Consider the following 20,728-nt stretch of genomic DNA (forward strand, 5'->3'; position numbering starts at 1 on the left):
AGCGATGATCGGGTGCAATTTTATTGAAAAACGAGTTTTAATCATGTCAGTTTAACACCTCTTTTTTTCATTCTTATTTTGAAATTTTTGTTTAGGCAACGCTATCTGTGTTTGAATCAGTGAAGCTCGACTTGAGCCCCTTGCACAATTGTTGGTAATGAAAATTGTAATCATGAATAATTTCAGTGTTCAGAACGAACGCTTATGGTGTCTGTTAAATCAGTCGTCCTTGCTTTGACCATCGTCTCAATAAATAGTAAATCCCTAAATAACTTATGCATGTTATATAATGCTTCAGATACTTCGCTTATAGATATACTAATACAAGAAAAAAATAGAAAAAAAATCACATGGTTCACAAACTGTGGCCAAAGTCCAAACCCCGCTCAAGTGGGTAAAATTAGTGGGGGAGCAATGAACCAATCATGCGGGAAATCGAAGCCTCTCAAAAGCGAGGAAGTTTCCAGTGACCCAATAAGCTGGCCATTGTTCCCTGTGAAAGGAAAAGTAACACGCAAATGATGTGATTGACGGCTTGCATATCACGGGTCGTGTTTCTCGTTTCATTCACAAAATAGGATCACAGCTAGCGAGAAGGCAGGGGGCTATGAACAGTGGTTACCCCACCGCAGTAGACTCAGAGAGGGAAGAACGTCGAAGGCAGTGCACGCGATGCTTCGTGTTGGTCAATGGTAACACGAGGGTAGTTTAACAGCGTTGTCTTCATAAAACATTTGGTTCTAAGAATTCTGTTACCTCAAAGTGATCGTTACCAAGGGAAGAGTTGGCTGCGCCGTGACCGGTAAGTTCAAGACTTGAATGTTATTGTTGGTGATTGTGTATGTGCTGCGCAAGGCGTTCTAGTACATGTACGAAGATCCATGGCAGTTCTTGATTTCGGGATATTTTGAAGATATTTGCAAATATTTAAGTTCAGCTTTTGCGGTAATCACATACTGTGGCCTCGGAGAAAAAATTAAGTTTGTTATGCTTAAGCTTTGTAAAACTTCGAGCACTTTCATTAGTTATACCTTTGGTCGATTTCTTTTGCATCTACAATGTAGTCTCGAAGGGAGCGTCTCGACAATCGGCAGGTTCATTGGTCCAAAAAATCGTTTCTCGAACACCGTCATCCTTACCGCAGTAGCCCGTTTCTATCAAAAGATAAGACATGGGTCTTGTAAAAAAGGGGTGGTGCTTGAGTTAGAACCTAGTTGTTAATTAAATGTCTCGCGACGCTGATGATTTTCCTCAATTTATGTGTAATCACTTTGAATTGGCGACATAGTGTCAACAACGACAGGATTAAGAGAATTATTGTCGGTAAAGTCATGATCCCCACTTAAATTAATACAACACATACAACCTAATACGTCCTTTGTCGATGATAATTCTAAATTTAGATGTAAATGGCCTGGGTTCGACAAAATATGGTTATTAGCTTTAATAATTGACCCTTATAAAATGGGGTGTTTTTCCTAATCCGAGGGATTTAAATTGCTGTGGAAATCATTGTTTAGTTTGAAATGGGCATGTTATTGAGAATGATATAAACAGGGGCCAAATCCAGCGACGTGCGGGTCTGCTTAACATGCACTTCGAATAAACACAGTTGTTTTGTGTTTAACTTAGGATTTTTGTTTGAAACATCACTCCCTGGAAACTGATTTTAAGAAAAAAATTCCCTGAAAGATGGTTCATCTTAATTAAATCATAAAATATATGATGATATGCATGTTTGATTTTTATTTTTGTGAGTCGTTGGACATAAAGTCGGCTTTGGTTGTTTCTTCTTCTTCTTCTTCTGATAGATAGATAGATAGATAGATAGATAGATAGAAAGGTACGTGATAGATTTGTTAACTAGAAATGCGACTTCCTTGAGTTCCGTGCTAGTATGTTGTATGACCGGGGAGGGGGAATCAAAATCATGCGCTAACAAAAATCGATTATCTTATTAATATCATAGGCAGCTATGTCAACATCATGATAACATATGTAATCCCCAGAAATACCCACAAATTGCAACAGGAATAGTTTTACAAAAATCAGTAATCTGTTCCTAGCTTAGCCACTTCACTAACGAGCTGATGATTCAATAGCCAACACTTTGCGGGGGGACTTCGCCGAGTCACGGTTAAGAACTCTTGGGTTAACAGATCAAAAGGTCTTAACCTTTGCATACTGAAAAGTTACTGATCGGTCATCGGTCATTAAAGCCTCTAAGGCAGAGAAATAATTTGATTACGACAACACGAAACAATAGGCAACAATTAGGCGGCGCCCGGTTAGCGAACGTAGCATTCCCGACAACAGAGCTCCCATTTTGTAAAATTTTCTAAATGGAAAGATGGCGGGAAATTTTTAAAATCCAGCTACAAAGCCGATTTGAAATAAATTAATTTAACGAATATCTAGGGCATCTATGCATAACGATTGATTTTCCGCCTTCACTGTCCTGTACAAATAGCTCGTGTTGAAAGTTTACATTCCCACAATGCATTAGCTAAACAATCAGCAACTAATCCTGTTAAACCTATTCAGGTGCGTTGTATTGAATGATTTCACTCAAAGGGTGACGTCACTTATCGAGTCGATCCTGATTGTAATTCGTCAAGAATGAATGAATTCAACCCCAGGTTGTGTGTATGGGCAAACTTAACGAATCCACGGTATAATTTAACACTGTTGAAATTTCCACGGGGATAATACGCGGTGTAAATATCGCATCCCAAATCTCAGAATCGAGTCCGTCGGGAATGCGTTTAAGGGTTAAGGATATAACGAAGGGATAATTCCCTCCGCGGTGCTGCCAATGATTACTGCATCTCATTGACTGGCGAGTACCTGGCCTTCCAAAGCTTATCAAAAATTCATAACAGTTCGATATGTATTGAAGTTGTGTGGTAGCCGCTTTCAGGCAACAAGGCTATCAGACTTAAGATGAAGTCATAAAACCAGAAAGTAAACGAGCAAACCACAGTAAAAAGAACGACGCCTTAGACGCACAGGGTGGAATTACAGCTGTAACTCTACATTTTGAAGTTGGGAGCTCTAGAGAAATCTTCGGGATAATAGGGCATTTTAAATCATATTAAAGAAGGTAAGCAGAAATTTATTTCAAATAATCCATCTATAGGCGAAAACTTATTGGATTAAGCCTTTGAAAAGGGCGTCTTGGGATACACAAGTGCTGAATTTAATTGTGGTAATTGGATTCAGCACAAGTTCTAAACGTTTGATGGCAGCAAAAAAACTCTCATTATCAATACAGTGAATAAATGTTGATTTTTATTGAATAAAGTGTACGTGCTGAAAAAAATAATATTTACTTTTGGTTATTGAAACCAGACCGGTTCCTTTATACACTGAATAGAAGCAAAAATGCAAGACGTTCTTCAGTTGTGGCAACAGTGAGACGTAGGAGGACGTAAAAACAATGAAGTCAGTTAAGACAAAAGTACAATGTTATAGATTGCGGATGTCCAGATCGATTAGTTCATTTGCCTGGTCAACGCTATGGACAATTGGTAAAACGGTATTTTAACAAGCCTTTATTTATCCCTTGCCAATAACGTTAATGACGATTCCCCAATAAAATAAAGTCTCATGCGGAGAGACTGATTAGCTTAATCAATGGGTTTGCCGTGACACAAAGAACCAACTTCAACAGGGACTTCTCAACGTTATTCACATATCTCTCTGTGTGAGAAAAAGTGACTTTGGTAGGTACTGTGATGAAGAAAATATTAATATTAATAGTGTTTGGAACCAAATGTTGATAATTGCGCACGAGCGTTTGGTAATATCTTAGACACAAGAAAGGCAAGGTACATTTATAGATAATAGATTGAATAAGATTTTGATTCAACTCCAGGATCCTTTTTATGGTTAACATGATTTAAATTACGCATCAATTATTGTTTTTATTTGTCATCTTACGTTAGAATAGTAACAACTTTGAGGTGAAGATCAAACGTAATTACAGTCCATGTTAGATAACATACACTGAAGCATGATCTAGATAGAAGATCGACATTTCAGTTCGCACTCGTATGTATCGATCACAGTCGCGTCACAAGATCAAGGTAGGTCCACATGTTAAAAGTCGATCTTTGACCAGAAACCAAATTCTTCCGAGTGCAAATCATCATCATAGGTCAACATTTCGCTGCAACGAAATATCAAAGTACTATTGTTACGTGAAATTAGATGGGGGCAAACAACATGGAAAAATCAATTGGATAAGAAATTGGTTTATTTCAATTAGTTTGAATAGAAATGTGGGAATTGGTGTGTAAATGAACTGAACGATGAGGTAAATTACCACAGGTTGATCACGTCCTTGTGGCGCCAGTGCTTATAATTCCCAATAGACTTGCACTGGATGTTATTGTCAGAGTATTGTCAGCGTATTCTGCCCAACACAACGTCAACTTCTTCGCGGTTCACTTGTCGGAGCATCCTATAGAAACCCGTGAATGGCGATCCTGCCCATAACGACCTGTGGTATAACTATTTACTCTTGGACTGGGGAAAAAAGATTGGTATTTCTATATATAGGAGGGTCTACTATACGCATTTATGTTCTGTGACGAGGTGAAGGGGTTAAGTTTACATATGGCCGGAAGTGCATCTCGGTTTTCTCCCGGGGGATTCTTCGGTTCAGAAGGGTTGTTGAATTGGATCAGCTGAGAGGAAACCCGAAAACTCTGCACCTTTTTATCATGTTTCAACTCACCTAGAATAAAACAGTGAATGAAAAGAACTGAGCGCAAATCTAAGTTTTCTTATACTTTCCCGTGCGTCAGTCTTGGGACCTACATGTAACTTCAACCAGGAAATTATTTCGGATATAATTCCCTGCTTCGACCAAGTTATAATATCAAAGTTATGGATTTTTAAGGTATTTCTTTTTATTAGCTCCAAGAACGGAGGAGATTATGTTATCATGATAACTATTGAGATTTTTTCATTTCTTGTATTTGTCATTTTTATTCATTTATATATTTATATTAGGCGGGAATGGACAGAGTAGGAAAGAAGTAGGCAGCTGCATTTTGACCTTTGCAAGCCATGTACAATATTCTGATGCCTTTTCACATTTTTTTTCTTCTTTTCCGTCATGTCACACATATCGGAACTGAACAGGGTTTCGCATTCAAAGTTCCACATTTATCCAGAATAGGTGGCGATACTGTTGCAAGAACTGATTAAAAACAGTTTGAAATTTCAACCGCATGATTGCAAGATGATGAGACAAATATTAGTGGAAACCTGTCTGTTTCTATGCGTTTGAGGACACTTGAGAGCGTCTTGACCCATAAGTGGGCGCCTTCCATTAAATATATATTTTTTCAAGGGTGTATCGCATGTCCTTGTGATGAGGTCTGGTTTATAGCTTTTCAAACTTCAACATGAGACCCTGCCATCAAGTGCCTGGGTGACATGTTAGACTGCCACTTGAATGAATTCACGTCCTCTGGTTGTGATGATTAGTTAGCACTCATATATATGATATAGTCTCCGGAGTCGAGTAGATATTTGTAGCAAATGGTAATCCCTGTTCAAGTTGACCGGCAGATAATAAGCTTTCACAATATTATGACAACGATGGCTGTGGAATGATCGTGCGGACCAAGCTCGGAAATATCGGCAGAGTCAACAAACTCACATTGTTGGCGTATATCGAGTTAAGTTAACAAGGTTGATTAAGACATGTCGTCAAACAGGGGACATGTGACACGTGCGCATTAAAGGTTATAATAGCGGTACTGGGATTCTTGGTTACTTTAAACGTTAAATTAGAGTTTGCCTTCCTTGACGGTTATTAAACACAGAGCTTAGGAAAAGACAAGTTATTATAATTATAACACATGTTGGTAACACAAAACTCATAGCTCACAGGTCTACCCAGTGATTACTTGAAAATATCACCCAAGTATGGGAACTGTAGGCACGTGTCTTGTAATATGATATGATACTAATGATGCAGGATAAGAACTGTGTTACGTCTATCGATTGAGTGACATGTCGTGTTCCTCATGCATTATTGCTAAGGTGACATAATGCGTCTTCCGCGTGCAAGCCACTTCCGATTTCATTAGTGTCAATGGATGAACAGCAGGAAAATCGATTTGGTGGGAAGGGCTGTTTTTGTAACGTTTGAATTGTTCTTTTGGCATAGAAGGAATCGCCGTAAGATTATATAAGAAATGAAAAAATACGAGATTTCCCACTTTGATATTATAATTTTTGTATATATTATATGACATTCAAGCAATTTTGGTATTAAAATACGGAAAAATATAAGGAACAATGATTCATAAACGCAAGAAAATACGTGAACAAATTGACAAATGAAGGACATAAGCGTCATTCACAGCACATATCAATGAACGTGAGTATGTGTATTCTGTTTGCGATTAATGTCGTAATTGTTTGATTCACAAAAGCAATTACTACTAGACCTTTAATGTTATTACTCGAACCTGGTAGACAGTTCCAGAGCTTTCTCCCCGTATCGATCTCATTATGAGTCGCGATGAATCAGACATGCCTCGGAACTAATGTTGCGTTAACGAATATGAGCGAGAGTAATGCTTAATATGTTTTGGGTAGTGACTTAGAACTATTGAAGGGGAACGGGTTGTTTTTTGTTAGGTTGACCTCATATCGATACACACATGCCGATAGGTGTTTCCACGTCATTTTGGAGAAAGAGAAATCCCAGGGTCTCACTCAGCCTGGATCAGGAGTATTCTGTGGTTGTTTATGTGTTGGCGCGCACCTTGATAAAATCGTTGTAACGTGTTGTATACCTTCGGTCTGACACTTGATGTTATTGACAACCGAAATGGCAACAAGTCTGACACATTTCAAGGTTATCCGTCTTAAGTTATAAGATTATCCTTATTAAATAAGATATGATAAAATATCGTGCAAAATGTTTGCGAATGGGCCTTGCTAATCTCTTCGTTGACTCACCTTAATTACCAATACTGCCACATATCTCTTACGGGAAAAGAAGCTATCTAAAAAAAAATGGATAGATGAAAAGATTTTGAAAATCAAACACTTCGACTTATATATAATTTGTTAGCTTTTGTATAGGAAAGTTCATCTAAGTCTGTTCAAGACTGGCACGTCGCTTAGCCTTCTGGAAGTGTTAGTGGTAGAAAGGGGCGATACTCCGAAATTTGCGGAGTACTTACTCCTTATGTAAAGTTATCGAAATGAAAATGAAAATGAAAATGCAATAATCACTGATCCCTGCAGAAAATTGTGAAAACAACAGATGTTTAACATTCATTCCATAATATTTTGGGATTAAGAAAGTTAAATAAAGGAAACTGCAACGCTGAATGATGGAGGGGAGGGACCGCGAGCAGGACCCTGGATGTTCTTATTTGCTAACAGAATTGTTCAAATGACTCAGGAACGGCTGTGTAAGTTTATTAATAGGCCAAAATCCAAAGCCGTGTCACAATTCAAACCAGGTTTTGGAAGATTAAAGAGTGGGCATAAAGCGCTGTGTTTACTAACACGAATTTCAGATAGAAATGACGCAAACCAAGTAGAAAGACATCCCCCTCCGGTCCCGCTTGAAATAGCTCAGCCTTTTATTTACAATTTGCATGTAGAGAGTAAACAACGTAGTGTCCGTCACAAACGTGTTGCAGCACAACGTGTGTCCGTTACGTAAACTTACACGCACTTGATGACATTAACAACGTTCAATCAATAGCGGGAACCACAAGCAAATTTACTCGTATGTTTACAGGCCGGTCATGGTCAAATACGTGTCACAGGGGTGTAAATATGATTAAGATGATTAGCTTTCACCCTTAGGTCCACGGATGAAAAGTGTCACCAGGCGAAGATTGTTCAACACATTGTCACTTTAATTACCTGCAAACTCATTTTGACTAGATCAATAGATATTTGGGTAAACTTTATATAAAAAAGGACAAGAATAGGCCAAAAGTCCTGGGCATTCGCTTAACATTGTGATAATCCCCACTCCATTGTTCAATTAATCGTTCAATAATATGCACACAGCTAAAGGGTATTAGTATTGGAAATAGATTCATAATGTTGATGAATATCAATGATGTTTAGAGGGAAAACTTTCCAGCGCCCATTGACAAGGTGGGCATTCTTCCTTGTTTTTAGATAGTTGGCGAAAGAATTTCACAGTGTCAACACTGCCATAACGTTACACGATTTCCGTGCGTCTTGTGTACATTTTCCTCAATGTAGTCATTGAGGAGAGCGGATATTTGAGCACTGATCGGAGACTTACTGTGTTTTTCTATTTCTTCAGATACAGATTAGTAAAGAACTTCACCACATTTAAACTGCAACGGCTTAGTGTGGGCAGTAGAGAAAGAACAAGGAAGACTGCACAGAAGAAAGTCTTGCCGCAGCCCGAGGGTGAATGCCGGACCTACAGGGTAGCCCGTGTAAAGGAACCCGATCACCATGAGTGAGGTGAGCTACGGGGCACGGTTTGCCCACCCAAGTCATTCCCAGTCACGGTTTTTCGTATTAAAGTAATGTAACCTACAGTCTCCGGAGCGGGATTGCATGTTGTTGTCATTTTATTTGATTGATATTCTTCGTTTGTTCAAAATATATACCCAAGCATAGCCACCGTGAATGGCGTTGATCACGAAAGCCCACGCATTTTCACGTAGGCGTTGAAGTTGGTGATTGTCTGTCATAAGATATAGTGCTTGTATTCATACTCCCAGGCCAGTGCCAAGAGAAAGACCCATGTTCCAAATAATCTATTGTCTGCACACTATATATCTTTCTATATTCTTAATATTGTGCATGTTTCAAATGAAAAAAATAGCAAAAAGGGAACTTTAAATAGCAAAAGTAGTAGCCAGGAGCGATCTCGTTTAGTTGGTTACGAAATCTTTATTTCATATAGCACGCTATATTTGGGGAGGTCGAAATGATGTTTACGTAAGGTACTAAAATAAAAAAAAAATACAAGATGAAAAAATGCAACCGCCGCTCACCATGAATAAACAATAGCAAAGTTTAAACCAAGAATCACAGACAAGAGCCCAATTTTTTGGGGAAGAGAAACAGCGATAATTTAGTGACAACATTTATGCTTTTGTTTCCAGCTGTAGTTTGCTACTCTGTATTATCAGATATTCTTTATTAAATCACTCATTATTTCCATCTGCCTGTCCTTAACTCGGTCTCCACCGCCATCATCACACACGGTTTTATTTCCCCCTTCTCTCTGTTATCAGTAAGGTGCTGCCAGTCCTAACCCGTGCTTTCCACAGTAGCGCCTTTCCCCCCAATTAGAACATTCTGAAGAAAAATGCATTCCATCGTTTGACATTTAGTATATTTCATCAATGGCATGCTCCCAGGGTATCCGAGAAGATGATCTTTTTCAAGTGAAAGGATAATCACATGCCTGTATCTTATCATTCTTTTCATAAGACTGCGTGAAATCGGTTTTATTGCAACACGAGAAGCGCCCAAACAGCGGGAAAGCGACGTCCCAGCGGTATGTTGAAGAGCGCTGCAACAACTTTTGGCCCGCAGATTTTAAGTATTTGTGAAGTTTGATCCTAATAGAATCACGAGGGACTGGCAAACACTCACCTGGGCGGAGAGCTCACACGTGTGAAAAAAAATCCACTTTAAAATTTATTTACTTTTTACTCCCCGTGTTTACTCGAGAACCGACGTAAAGACACCGCACCATATCGCCCCATTGAGCGCGAAGAATACCCGTACAAATTCAACATTAATCCACTCTTCAGAGAGCAGTATCATTAAACGATAAATATTTTGAGGAAAACCTGAACCCCCGGGTTAGATTTCGTCCGGGTAAATACTACAATTGAGTTTCCTGGTGATCCGGGCCACCTGTGACGGCCTTAGCCTCCCTTAGGTAAACCCCACGGGGCACTAACGGAACAAACCTGTGCCTCTGACAATCGTTAAGTCTCGGTTCGTGTTGTGTAAGGCTTGTTTTGGTTACATTTGAAATTGGGACACCGTCACAGCTCTAACGATTGAATGAAGTTTTTTTAGCTGACATAAAATCATTGACTGTTGAGTGTATAGGTCTGCTTTAAATACACGCTTGTTCACGACTGACAGGACTTAAAACGTCCAGAGATGTGCCTTTGCTGTTAAAACAATTACCAAAACTGCAGATAGAATCACATAAGCAGGTAAGCCGAAAGTGGGAGGTGTGTAGTGTTTAACACAGATTCAGGATAAGAGGTAGCGTACAGAATATCGTGGGTTATTATAGTTTATTTTAGAAGTTTATAGTTGATCTTTCTTTGCTTTCACTGGGGAATGTAGAGTAGGAGTCCGCAATGATTTTAACACTCAAATTCGGGTGTTTTTGTAAGAGTGTTTCTTTTTTGCCACCTGCTGATTAAAACACTGAAATTGAAATAATGAGAAGGTGGAAACGATCAAACTGTCTGGAACCTGGTGTAAAACAAAATAGCAGATTTATTTTCCTCTGCGTGTGATGTAATTTCAGACGTTCCAGGTGGCTTTGTGACAAAGTGAGCCTTTGCATGTCCGAAAATAATTTACCCGTAGCGTAGCGAGTCTTCCAGTGATGTGACTTTTGCGTAGGATGCGTGTTGCTTGAGTGGCAGCATTATTGTTAGTTTGTAACCTAACGGATTTTGAGTACTTTCTCATTTATCATTCATTGTTTTCGGTCAGGGTCTGCAGTAGCTACTGTTATTTAACAAGATCTGGGATGTTCCCCATTTGTCTGTCTGGTTGTGACAGTAGAACGTAACGGATTTGTGACACTATTACATTTGTCAATAATGTATCACTCAGTGAATCTTAATAAATTACATTTCATCTAACGGCTACTTTTGAGGCATTGTCTAATTTGAATAAGCATAGGCCCCTTTCTTTTCTGGTCTTTAAATTCAATCTGGCAACGTTCAGTTTAGTTTGGTATTTGGAAGTAATCGCCAAAAAAAAAGATATTTCACTGCGCGTGCTTTTTTTTCTTTCTTTTTTCTTTTTTTTTTTTTTTTGCCTTTTACCATTTTTTCATTCACGTTTTTTATCGAACCCAAAATCTAGCTTTCTTTAATAACTATTGAACTTTGTCAGGCGGCCCATGCCTGGCAGTTCCGGGTGGTTATAAATAGCGGGTCGGACCATCGCTGTTTGTTTTAGTTCAGGTACGGCAGGTGAGAGCTTCAGGGTTGACATTTGGCAAGCTGGTCTTCACGATATCTCTGGTGACAGTCTAATGACACGGTGCTCTAGGGTGACAGCCAGACAGTGTCATTTAGTCATCAAGGCGGTATAAGGCGTACGTGTACTTTCACCTTGTTCAGAGTTAAATACAGTACATGGTGTTGCGGAGGCAGCAGGCAGGGACTAACAACGGTAATGGTTGATGGTTATTAAACAATGGTTGGTGGAGCGTTGGGGAATCCCTACTTTTTCTCGTGCATGTAAATAGCTAGACTGGATGGCATATTAGGTCGTCTTCAGTTCTTCAGATATTTATTTATTTATTTATTTTGGAAAGAATTGAGGTTTAAGGTATAAGCACAGTAAAATGTTAAAACATACTGAAGCTATTCCGGGAAAACTGGGGCCTCTCCACGCTCTTCTTAGATAAGATAATCAAGTCTTTTTTTAAATATTTCCAAAGTCGTTCAGAAAGATCTGAAAAAGAGGGATTTGCATTCTTCAGAGCATATGTGGTGGCAGTGTATCAAGAAATGAAGGCCTCCCGGGGTCCCTTCTCAGTGTTACCGGTGCCTGCTAGGATATCGAAAAATCAGAACGGAAAAATATCACTTTCACGTGGAATGGTCTAAGCCTCGCCCTTAAGTACCTGCGGTAAACAATCCCCGCCCCCGTGACACGGTGAAAAGGATTTTTGATAAGAACTAATACAAATAAATGACGGTGATCTTTTGATAATGTGAAGAATCAAGCAAGTATAAAAATAACCATTGGAAGTTCAAATTAAATAATAAAATGTTCCGCGGATTTTGCTAAGAGGATTTTCTCACTTTATTTCATGTCTCGGTTTACCCAATTTAACTACGAGTATAGGTTGCTGTCCAAATACTTCAAGAGAGGGTGGATAAAATGGAATTGCAGATGAACACTTGATAAATCTCGTGAAGTGGTATCGTGACCCCGGGGGTGGTGGGGATGGTGGTAACCTCCTTGGCAGGCTGCCATCTGTTTAGCTTTCACTGTGCCTGTCAAAATGTAGGCTATGCAATCAGCTTTTTTGGTTTCCTAATGCCTCTGAATATAGTTTAAAGAATCTTGCACATATGTGTGTTTGAGGTGTTTTAATGTGAAGTATCTTCTGTTTCGCGGTTAACTGCACGAGGAATGAGAGGCACGGTGTGATCGTTAAGCCAAAGGTGTGACGTCCACAGAAGAAAGGGCGCGACACGCCTGATTAGAAAATCAATGATAGATACAGCTTGCATGGAATAAAAGGCGCCGAATGGCTAACTAATTAAACTAACCCTACTCTCCGTACCGGCTGAACTAATCGGTCAGTTTAGCCTAAAGAATACTGTAGAATCTCATTGATCGGGTCGATCCTCTGGCATATTTGTGGCCGCGGGACTTGTACTATAAGTTTTGATATCCGCAAAGCACTGCCCTTCCCGCTTTGACTCTGTGGTGTTGGACTGACTTGTTTTGCCAACAGATCTTTTTCAAAATCAATTCGGTTTTCAAAAGTGATTTGGTTTCATAGTCATGACAAAAAGTTGTGTAATGACGCTCCAACCCACCGGCTATTCATTGGCATGCTTTGCTGCTGATGTGCCAGAGAGTGCGTTTACTCCAATATTTCAACTGCTCATTGAAAATGTATTTCCACTTCTACAGTGAATAATTCATTATCTATGCAAAATAATACCGTGAAACTCGTGCGGCGTCTCTTGCCCATTGTGCTTAGGAGGTCATCGGGTATGTAATGCTGTTCAGCTGATCACAATACAACGGGGCCTATTTCTATTTACTCGCATTCCTTTACAACTTTGTATTTAATGTGTTTGTCCGTGCTGATTTGCGGTAAACATTGAGACAATACATTCAGACAGGGATATGAAAACACTCGGATTCATAGGTGATGACCCGAACCCAGGGCAAAAATTCCAAACAAAAAATATTAGAATAGCTTAATGTTTTGCAACAACGATGTCAAAAATTACAATATGAAACAACACTGTGTCTCTCCGCCCTTCTTGCCGCACGTGGTGCTGTATTATGATTAAATAGAGGGTGAGGCGCCAGAAATTCTCCTCTTTTGTTTGTGAAAACAAATGTTTACGTTCATACATGTTTAATTATTATCAGGTCATGTACCCTCTTATTCAAACCAATGGCATCGCCAAGCCAAAAAAGTTTTCTTTTCTTTCTTTTCTTTCCCACGATACGTGACTCTAATGAATTAATCAAATTGTCAATTCTTATTTAGTTTAACGCTCAAGACGAAGAAAAGAATTGCTCTTAAATATTAACACTGTAAGGTGACGGGGCAAGGTTGATCCAGGTCGCTCGATTTCAGCTCGAATTAGTTCAGAAAACCCGAAATCAACAATGAACGCTGCTATTACAGAAACTCCCAGGTCTACAGTAGTCTAATAAATTTAAGGGGACCCCTTTTTATATATAGAATATATAAATCATTCACCAAGCGACGGTAACCGGGGCAGAAAGAGATGAATAATTCTTTTAAAGGATCGCCAGGCCTCCGTGCACATGAGGTGATTGTCTAAGATCTAGAGAGGGCATAATTTCAAATTAATTCACCATTCTCTGGTAATTTACATGCTGCTACATTGGTTGAGTCTGTTGCAAGGTAAATTTAGATCTGTGTTGTTTTATCCGCCTGTCTATTGCTGGTACAGGAAGCATTAGTTAGGTCCTAGGACAGGCATAGAGGAAGAGGTAACAACCAGGTAGGTAAACGCCTCCGTGAGAGAGAGGCATGAATGAGATGTCATAGTATTTCACAGGGGAGCACAGCCCAATGGCATATTAGATAGAACACCTTCCTTAAATCGCCTGTGGTCGGAGATTTTCACTGAAAAAAATTATAAGCAAGGTTTTTACAAACAAAATTAAACCGATACAATGGAGGGGAGATTAAAGGAACTTATGCAGCCTACTGGTTTATACTGTCAAATTAACTACTAGCTTTTCGCAGGGGGACTGTCACCACAAAGGAAAACGCTCTCCAGATAGATGGATGGGGTGCAATATTGTCCTTTAAGGCCACGCGCCAAACAAAACAGCTGCGCCGGTGTATTTCCAGTGACTAATGAGCACTGTTTTAACATTTTAGAAATCTCACTTTGTTTTGTTTTGAAATGTAGATCCGCGTTTCTATGTTAGTTGATAGGTGAGTCGCTCAGCTTTTCTTTAATTCGGTAATTTAAAAAACGCACGACTTCAACCAAAAAGGCAATAGTTGGCATTGTTCCTTCGACGAGAGCAGAATGGACAGATACGCCTCTTTTGTCTTTGCGACAATGACGAATGTCGTACTTTATCTGACAAGCGACATGGGACTGAAAAAAGGGTGTTTTTTTGGTGTCGGATGTCCATGTTTTAACACAAGTTACATAGCTCAGATGTCTGAAAGGCTCATCAGCAGTTTTAAATCGCAGGAGTTTGGCGTCATTTGCGTACGCGGTATACTGATTCAGTGGGAAAGTAATTTAGAGCGTGAGAATCTCCAATGTACTTAAACTGCATATTTTTTATTTAATATCTTTTTTCATTGAATCACAAGGGTTCACGATAAGGTTATTGTTCGCACTCGTGTGGCATTGTATCAATGTATCCAACATGTGACAAGATAATAGACTGTATCATTATGACCAATACACCTATCCAAAGTTGTTGTCAGGGCTGATGATCATAGTTCATCAACGTCTATAGACGTCACACGGTGTAGGGCAGTGGAATATCTAATATCAATATTGCATGACAAAGATGATTGATAAACCAACACATTATTTAACATATAAAAGATAAGGATAGAGTAGAACGTTCACAGAAAAGACGATATTTCTTGGAGTCCCTTGGTCTAGGGGATGCGTTAAATTCGATATTTTATGACAACAGGATGTTGAATTGGACTTAATCAAGGTATTATCCAGCAATTAGTGTATCTTAAAGAAGAATCGCATCGAGGCAGTAGAAAGATTTTCGTCCCTTACTTAACGTTATCTTGCGTTTCAACCGTTGCAAGATGTGCGGCTGTCCGACATAAGGTCCTCGGTGGTCGTTTTAAGTTAAATATTCACCAGTAGTGACCATGACTTGATTTATGACCACTGGACAACAAGACAGAACATTGACCTGTCAAAATTGGGGGGACATAACTAGTAGGTAGACTTAATTGCTGGTCGGAAACTCTTGTGACAAATGACGACGCGTGAATACGTTCGCTTCCTCTCTTTCGTCGAGAATCGAGATTAGTTAGCGGAGTTTACTTGGCATTGTCAGACCCAAGTAAATTGTAGACTGACTTGAAGGAAGTAAAAAGCCCGGGAGAATACTGGTGGTTATATTAGATAGACCGCAGGAATCACGCCGGTGTCAAGTGATACGTGTATTAGTGATCAAGGATAAAAGTTTGTTATTGAGGTATGATGATTTTTTTTAAATTCCTTTTAATTTTAGTAAAACCAACTGGGAAATGTTGACTTTTTACTGAAATTATAAGGTGTCGGTGGCATGATTTAAAACTTGTCTACTTCAAGAGGACATACGTTCATGCCCGAAAGGGGAAAAAATGAAATTACTTATATCGTAAATAGTAAATACATATATGTCATATCATTTGTGGCTGCATTGTCAGGAATGTTAAAGAGTACTTTAAAAGAGATGGATGGGAACAGCTCTGGGTAAATAAACACCTGTGTATTGTCGACCACTCTGTCACAGCTGCGTCAAAGCGACAGAATTACATTTTTGTTGACAACTTGACAACTTGACGTTTTTGTGTTGAAGAAATTTTAGTTTCGGTATTTATAGCGTTCTTTCATTTTTGGATCTGTCGGGCACTTGCGAAATACTTGGATGATGAACGTCAAGATATTACTAGTTTAAACTGATCTGGTAGGTGAGAACGTTGTTAGTACTACACCTGTTTTGTAACTGATATTTTCATAGTTTTATTGGTGTATTTGACATATTTTAGTGATGCAACAGCAAACTGTTTTGTTTTTTAGAGGTTCGAATATCCCTTTCATTATTCAGGTGACATGTTTTGTAAAGGAGCATTTGGTTAGGGAAATATACCGGAGAAGTTCATAATTTCAAACATACGATTAAATCAGGTGGTGCAAATTATCAGTTAAGCGTCGGGGCAATAAAACTAGCACGGTACGGGTCCCGTGACCGTGGTTTATTAGGCATATCACCCAGCGTATCACTGATAAAACAGCACGATATGTCGCCTTGCTGTCTGTACTATCTAGTCGTGATCTGTGCCCATACAACCTGAAGGTGATGTTTCTATTATTGTGTTATTAGGGCGGATCCAGGGGTGGTGTTAGATGGGGAGCGGTAGCTGTTTGATCTATTGTTTTTCTCAAGGTGTGGTTTGTGGGCCATAAGACCTGTAAGTGTTCTGAGAAAAGGTAAAGCGACATTTGTTTAAAAAATGTTTACCGCGTCGTCATATTGAAATTCTTAATGCTTTGGACAGAGCGAAAGGTAGATAATGGGAATGAAAAAAATTGCCTTAATTCACCATATTTACAAGTTATTTGTTGCTATTATCAGCGTAGCGTGTCCGCATGTCCCATCCCGTGCCTGGAGCGAGGGTGTCTTTGATAATAAGGATGGTGCTGCGACATAAACAACGCTAAAATGAATACAATCTTGTCAAAGTGCGGGTACACTAGAATTGGGTTGGGTAGGAAGCAGAAAGAGCAGTTAATTACCACTACCAAAACTCATAAACCACATTTAAAATGTTATTTGTGAAGGAGTTATTTTCCGCTAAATATCAAGTTACGATCGAAGAGGATTGGAAAAAGAAGTATTGGTTACCGCCTCACATTATTGTGGCATACGCAGAGGCTATTGTTGTTTCAATTGGCAAAATTGCAGAACTTAACGTTTTTCTTAACCTTTCCTACGTGCGTGTCTTGTATTTTTTCATCATTCCCTAAAAGTCATTTTCCCATTTAAAGTTCATAGTGAATAGCAAATAAATACCTGATTCGTATTCTACGTGAAATTGGTTGGAGTGGGAAATTTAAACGATGCATACCAGTCTTGACATCAAATGCCAGTCGAAAAGAATGAATGATGTATCGTTTGACATGAGCTGAGCGAGAATAGTAAAAAAATAACTCGCATTTTATTTCAGTTACTCATAACAGTCAATAACACACCGAGATGTAAGAAATAACCTGTGTGATTCAAAGAACACGTTGTTGTTATGAGTGTTATAATTCTGCAAGAGCAGTGAACTTTATACATTGATGTGTCAGTAATTCATATCGCTGATAAAATATTGAAAATACGCTGCCCACATACATATTTCTGGCATGTTTCTATTACTGTGTCCACATTTCTTGAATTATTGTGTTAGTGAAACGGGGGCTGTGAAGTACGCAGAGTGTATCGGAGTGCGGGTCAGCAATGTCGCCAGGACCCCTAAAAATACTTCTAAAACATACACAGAGCGTTTACACAGCTTAAATTTTCGTTTTGCTCTGACATTCACTGAATGTTTATGGGAGCGTGAAAGTTTGAATGGCAATGTTGAAACTACGGGACCTCATCAATTGCACAACTCCTAACAGAAATAACACTTTCAGATTTTTGGGGTTTAATAGAAGCAGGGTGTACACTTATGCTTTTCTTTCAACTAATAATACCCCTTTCTTTGGAGCCACAAGTCTCAATATTTTTGTTACAGTTGTTTGAACAATATAATGTAAAAGACGACAGTTCCGAATCAAGTTCCGTTTGTTATTTTAAGCTATGAGAAAAGGTGTTGAAACTATACCTTTCAAAGGAGGGTTTTATGTTGCAGTTCATGTAACTTAAAAGGTTTACGGTCCATTCGGCCTTTCACCTGATAGAGAACTAGGTAAAGTGACGACATACAAGGGGGAAGGTAAAATGAAACCGTTTTCCATACCCCAAGCACGCACGCTTCGCGGCCGTTACAGTTCTTCAAACAAATCAAAGAATGACGGGAATAAATTACACTTCCACGCCTCACAAGGTGTGCTGTGATTCACGATGTGCACACACTATGACCTAACTTCTGTATAATACTTTGTTTTTCTTCAACACCCCCTTTGAACGCTGAACAGATCTTTCTCTTGGCATTCTCTCAAGGTGGTCAATCAGTGAAAGCTTGAAATACTTTGTCAGCCAATCACTGGTGAGAAATGTGTGTCACATGATCTCCGGGCACCTCGAGTGTTCTGTTGCCTACACACATTCATAAATCACAGTGGTTGTGCTTGGGTTGAGTTGCCTTTACTCTTGGTGCTATGTGGAACTAGATTGGAACTTGTTCTGACTTGACTTTGAGTAATGTTGTGTTTTGTTTTACTACAACGACTGCCATTGATTCTTTCAGAGTGATAATATGGATGGAATCCCACCAGGTGCTCCAGAGATCCCCGTACTGGTTGGTGGGTGTGAAAAATGGGTGACAGGACTCACCAAGAGAACCACGTGCGATGATGTGATCTACGCTCTCTTACAGACTGAAAGGAATACTAACTCCTCCATTGACACCCAATCTTATGTGGTCTTCGAACGATGGAGAGACATGGAAAGGCCCCTTCAGGGTCGGACCAAAATATTGAAGGTTTGGAGAGCGTGGGGCAATGAGCAAGAGAATGTGACGTTTACTATGAGGAAAATCAACTGTGTTAAAGATTCGAGGGAAGTCATAAAATCTCGAAGGCATCGTAAACCGGCCCGTGACAGATCGGAAAAATACGATCGCAGGGACAGCTCTAGTTCTAGAGAGCGAAATAGTGGTAGTCGGTCCACGTCCAAGGAGAAGGGACAGAGAGTCGACAGACACAAAAACGCAGCTATAACGACTGCATCTCCCTCTCGACTACAGACTCTAGAACAATTGGTACAGAAAGTTATATCCCAGGAAAAAGTGATACAGGATCAAATGGCTCGGCTCCGTGACACAGACAAAGAAATCGAGGAACACGAAACCCTTCAGCACATCCACCGGGTGCAAGAGAACGGAGAAAACTACGTGCAGGATGCGTACCTCAAAAACATAGCCGAGGACAGCTTGGAGGAGGTGTTCCAGGGAGTCACTCCAGAAAACATGGAGACTTACGTGAAACTCCTGGAACAATTAGTACAGTTGGACGACATGATTAACCAGGAGCAGACGAGAATTGAGAACCTCTCGTATCAAATATTGGATGAAAGTACCACGGAGGCTCCATCTTCAGAGAGCGACGAAAGCCGGTGGGTCCATGACAGGATGAGGCAGGGGAAGGGACAGTCGACTTCCGAGGTCCTACAGGAGGCCAACATCCTCCGTACTGCCTTGAAGAGAAGTATTTCTCTGAACTCGTCGCAGAGAACGGAAATTGAACGGGTGAATACTACGGTAAATGACGTTGAAATGCAATTAAGGCTTAAACGAGAATACCTCACAAGTTTAATGGAAGAAATAGAGGCGGAGGAAAACCTCGCTGGGGAAAATTTTGACGAGGCGTTTGTATCTCAGGACTATCCACCAAACGGTGGTGTTTACGCTGGCGAGGTCGGTGACGAATTTGACATCTCCGGCGGCGAGGAAGTCATTAGTGATAATTACTATTCAACGACACACATCCCATATGTCACTGTTCATACTTGGGAAAACGTGTCAAAATACAAAAACGAAGACAATGACTCAAATTCAGACACGGGACTGAGTTCTCTCCACAGCGATGAGGCTACTCCGACGCCTATCCTAGAAACCCTGGTCTGACTCAGTGATTTGGTCAATCAAAATATCTTAAACATCTGGACAAACATCGTGAAACGTTTAAGACCACCGGGACGCATTGCCGTGAATTACAAATACTATCATGTTTAATGGATCAAAATAACATGATCTATGTGTTTTCCAAATTGAAGTATCCTAGCAGTCGTCTGTCAAAATAGACCCTCGGTGTTAAACTGAGTTTATATCAACATGCTCGGTTTCCTCAGAGCAGATGCTAAATCTTAGGCACTGGACAGTGTATAAACTTTGCAACCGAACTATGCAGTCAATATTGCAGGGACATTTCCATCTCCATTTGTAAAGAGTCGAAAATTTCTTGCTAAATTTAACTTCAGCAGTTTGAAAACATGACAACAAAGCGACAGTATCACAATGCGATTTATACAGCTGATTTGTAAAGTATGGTAAATATTCGTATGAATACAGTCTTTATTTATGTAACCGTTTCTGGTGTGGTATTCTCTCTCACTCTTTTTTTTTTTCAAACCCCGGTATTGGTACTTGTAAGTCAGACCATTGAAAAGAGGCGTGAGGTATGTGCAACCGCACCGCGCAGCTGGCAAATCTCTGACGGGTTAAAACAACTATGGGAGTTGTGTTTTTGTAGTAACACACTGAGGCTAATCGTCCGCAATATCGTTTCTTTTGTTTGTGCACAATGTAAGTGTGCTGAGGGCGGGGACTCCAGTCTTA

General features: G+C 39.7%; 1 protein-coding gene across 8 annotated transcripts; it reads left to right on the top strand.

Annotated features, from left to right (window-relative positions):
* Positions 1 to 569: 569 nt before the first annotated feature.
* Positions 570 to 20,476, top strand: LOC106156235 (ras association domain-containing protein 10). 8 transcript variants are annotated; one of them, XM_013531384.2, is made up of 3 exons: positions 570 to 802; positions 8,327 to 8,493; positions 18,641 to 20,476. In XM_013531384.2, the coding sequence occupies exons 2-3, from the start codon at positions 8,485 to 8,487 to the stop codon at positions 20,015 to 20,017; spliced, it is 1,386 nt and encodes a 461-aa protein (XP_013386838.1). In that variant the 5' UTR covers positions 570 to 802; positions 8,327 to 8,484; the 3' UTR covers positions 20,018 to 20,476. The 8 variants fall into 8 exon arrangements, with proteins under 8 accessions (XP_013386838.1, XP_013386840.1, XP_013386846.1 ...); XM_013531386.2 differs by lacking the exon at positions 570 to 802 and adding an exon at positions 2,871 to 3,103; XM_013531392.2 differs by lacking the exons at positions 570 to 802; positions 8,327 to 8,493 and adding an exon at positions 10,059 to 10,217.
* The last annotated feature ends 252 nt before the right edge of the window (positions 20,477 to 20,728 follow it).

Source organism: Lingula anatina, chromosome 1, assembly GCF_051362555.1.
Source record: "Lingula anatina isolate TDL-2025a chromosome 1, LinAna3.0, whole genome shotgun sequence".
NCBI classification, from domain to species: Eukaryota; Metazoa; Brachiopoda; class Lingulata; order Lingulida; family Lingulidae; genus Lingula; species Lingula anatina.